The sequence below is a fragment of the Cyprinodon variegatus genome, unplaced genomic scaffold, assembly GCF_000732505.1.
Source record: "Cyprinodon variegatus isolate N-32 unplaced genomic scaffold, C_variegatus-1.0 Scaffold1898, whole genome shotgun sequence".
NCBI classification, from domain to species: domain Eukaryota; kingdom Metazoa; phylum Chordata; class Actinopteri; order Cyprinodontiformes; family Cyprinodontidae; genus Cyprinodon; species Cyprinodon variegatus.
Window position 1 is genome coordinate 43,275 of NW_015152351.1, and position 2,025 is coordinate 45,299.

Genomic DNA, 2,025 nt, shown 5'->3' on the forward strand with positions numbered 1-2,025 from the left:
TCAAGGCCTGACAAAACCAGACCATCACCAGGTGAGATCGATCCCAAGACTGGGAAAATAACATGTCGGAACTGTTCTAGAAACCAAAACTGGTCTCTGGACAAAGAGTGGCCTCTAGACCTCCATCTCAGTCAAGGATCAAGATCATACATGATCATGAAAAGTTGACATAATACTCAGTACATTAATCTTCTTTAAAAATAACCATTAGTAGCAGCCCATTTCTACTTGTACTGTAAGGAGTAGCTCCTACTAAGATTCTATGCCCCAACATCAACAATGATATACCGGCACCAATATGTGTGAAAAATGTGTTGCAAAAAAGTAATAATAACATATTCCCAAGAAATGAGTCTTGTGGAAGTAAAATAAAAGAAGACTGGTCAGACTAAAGTTTGGATTAATAGGTAAAGGTGGAAAATTATAATTATAATCATAATTATAACGAAAACATACAAATTCACTTAATATGACTAGATGAAGACAGAATAGACCATATACATTATATTGTTTTCATGCTTCAAAAGTTTATTTAATGCAAGGCTAAAGAAAAGAGGGTTTTACTTAAATCACCACTTATAAAACATTCACTCTGCTCTAATCTAACTGTTGTTTATGTGTGGGTTATTCTACTGTGTTAGAAAAAAGGAGAAATTATATGAAGTAAAAGAAGAAATGGCTTTTAGAAAACAGGATTTCTATGTGGTAGAATAACTGAAAGACAATAAAGCATCCTCCACCGGTTCTGGTTCATGCTTTTTTATACCAGAAAAACGCTTCCTCTCGGACTGCTCAGACTTTCTTGGCACAGACAGATGGGAGACGTTCCCAACATCCTAAGTCATCCCAGCACTTTGGAGCTAAACAGACAAAAAAAAAAATCTGTAAATATCACAGAAACCAAATACTGTTTACAAAGAACTATGATTGTAGGGAAGCTTGATATTCTACAACCGATTTCCAAAACAAAAACACAAAGCAAACAACAATATATGCCCCTGTATTTAATCCAGTAAATGTAATAGTGTTGTAGCTAAAGTTTTACTAACATAGTTAACCTGCTAATTATTCATTACTCCTTTAACTGCTTGAAAAACATACAATGTGTGATATTTTCTTTTACCATCATGGTTCATCTCCAAACAGTGCTGGGTGCCTCGCCAATTGTTAGGCTCTCCTCGACACCAGTTTGTGTAGTAGAATTGGCTTCCATCGCTCCAAAACCAAATGCTTGTCTGAATGAAAAAACCCAGTAGATTATAAACGTCTTTCAATCATTTATCAAAATACTTAACAAATAAACTAATTAGAAAAAAAAATACCTTCTGTGCGTTATAGCCTCCAATCCATGTACGTCCGGACCTATAACTTGCTGTTCTTATCACATGCTGAATCTGATGGTACTCCCTTAGGTTATGAACTGATGCCAGGTGTCCCCCCATAAACATGCAGTGCCTCTGCAGACAAAAAACAGAATGATATACAAAAGTAGTAGCTGCATTTTTTTTATTAACAACCATAAAATAAGAGAGTAAAAGAGCATAAGAGCACAATGTTATTGAAAATCACCTCAGCTGAAGCCCAATTCATGGGCATGGAAACATAGTGGTAGCAGTTACCGTTGTACTCAGACCAGCCAGAAGGACAAGAAGCAGATCTCTGGACCAAGTCCATTGCTTCTAAATACAAACAAATGGAGATCCTTAGTTAAAAGCAATGTATGTCAGCATTAGAATAAAGTTTATTCTTCATGATCATATTACAAAACAACACTCACTGACCTTCATCAGCAGAGCCATCAACTGGAACAGCTGTGGGCATTTTAAACAACAGGAATTAGTGAGTTTGTTTGAGTCTTAGTAACTTTACAAACTCTGTATACTTGAGAAATGCTTACGATCAGCTCCGACCCATGCCATCTCAGAGAAAACCAGGACACACAAAACCAGCAACTTCATGATGGAAGTGATGAAATGATGGAGATATACAAGCTGAAATTAATGAAAAATAAGTTACATATGTAAC

At 36.0% G+C, this 2,025-nt stretch overlaps 1 protein-coding gene across 1 annotated transcript; it reads right to left on the reverse strand.

The window, feature by feature from the left end:
• Positions 1–563: 563 nt before the first annotated feature.
• LOC107104813 (ladderlectin-like) lies at positions 564–1,805 on the reverse strand. Its single transcript, XM_015404922.1, has 5 exons — positions 1,782–1,805; positions 1,570–1,679; positions 1,323–1,457; positions 1,124–1,235; positions 564–860 (listed from the first exon to the last, which is right to left on the reverse strand). The coding sequence occupies exons 2-5, from the start codon at positions 1,672–1,674 to the stop codon at positions 793–795; spliced, it is 420 nt and encodes a 139-aa protein (XP_015260408.1). The 5' UTR covers positions 1,675–1,679; positions 1,782–1,805; the 3' UTR covers positions 564–792.
• Between the last annotated feature and the right edge of the window lie 220 nt (positions 1,806–2,025).

Coding starts and splice junctions, on each gene's coding strand:
- LOC107104813 (XM_015404922.1), bottom strand. CDS start 1,674: ATGGACTTGGTCCAGAGATCTGCTTCTTGTCCTTCTGGCTGGTCTGAG. Junction 1,458..1,569: donor TGAATTGGGCTTCAGCTGAG/GTGATTTTCAAT, acceptor TTTTGTCTGCAG/AGGCACTGCATGTTTATGGG. Junction 861..1,123: donor TTTGGAGATGAACCATGATG/GTAAAAGAAAAT, acceptor TTGTCTGTTTAG/CTCCAAAGTGCTGGGATGAC.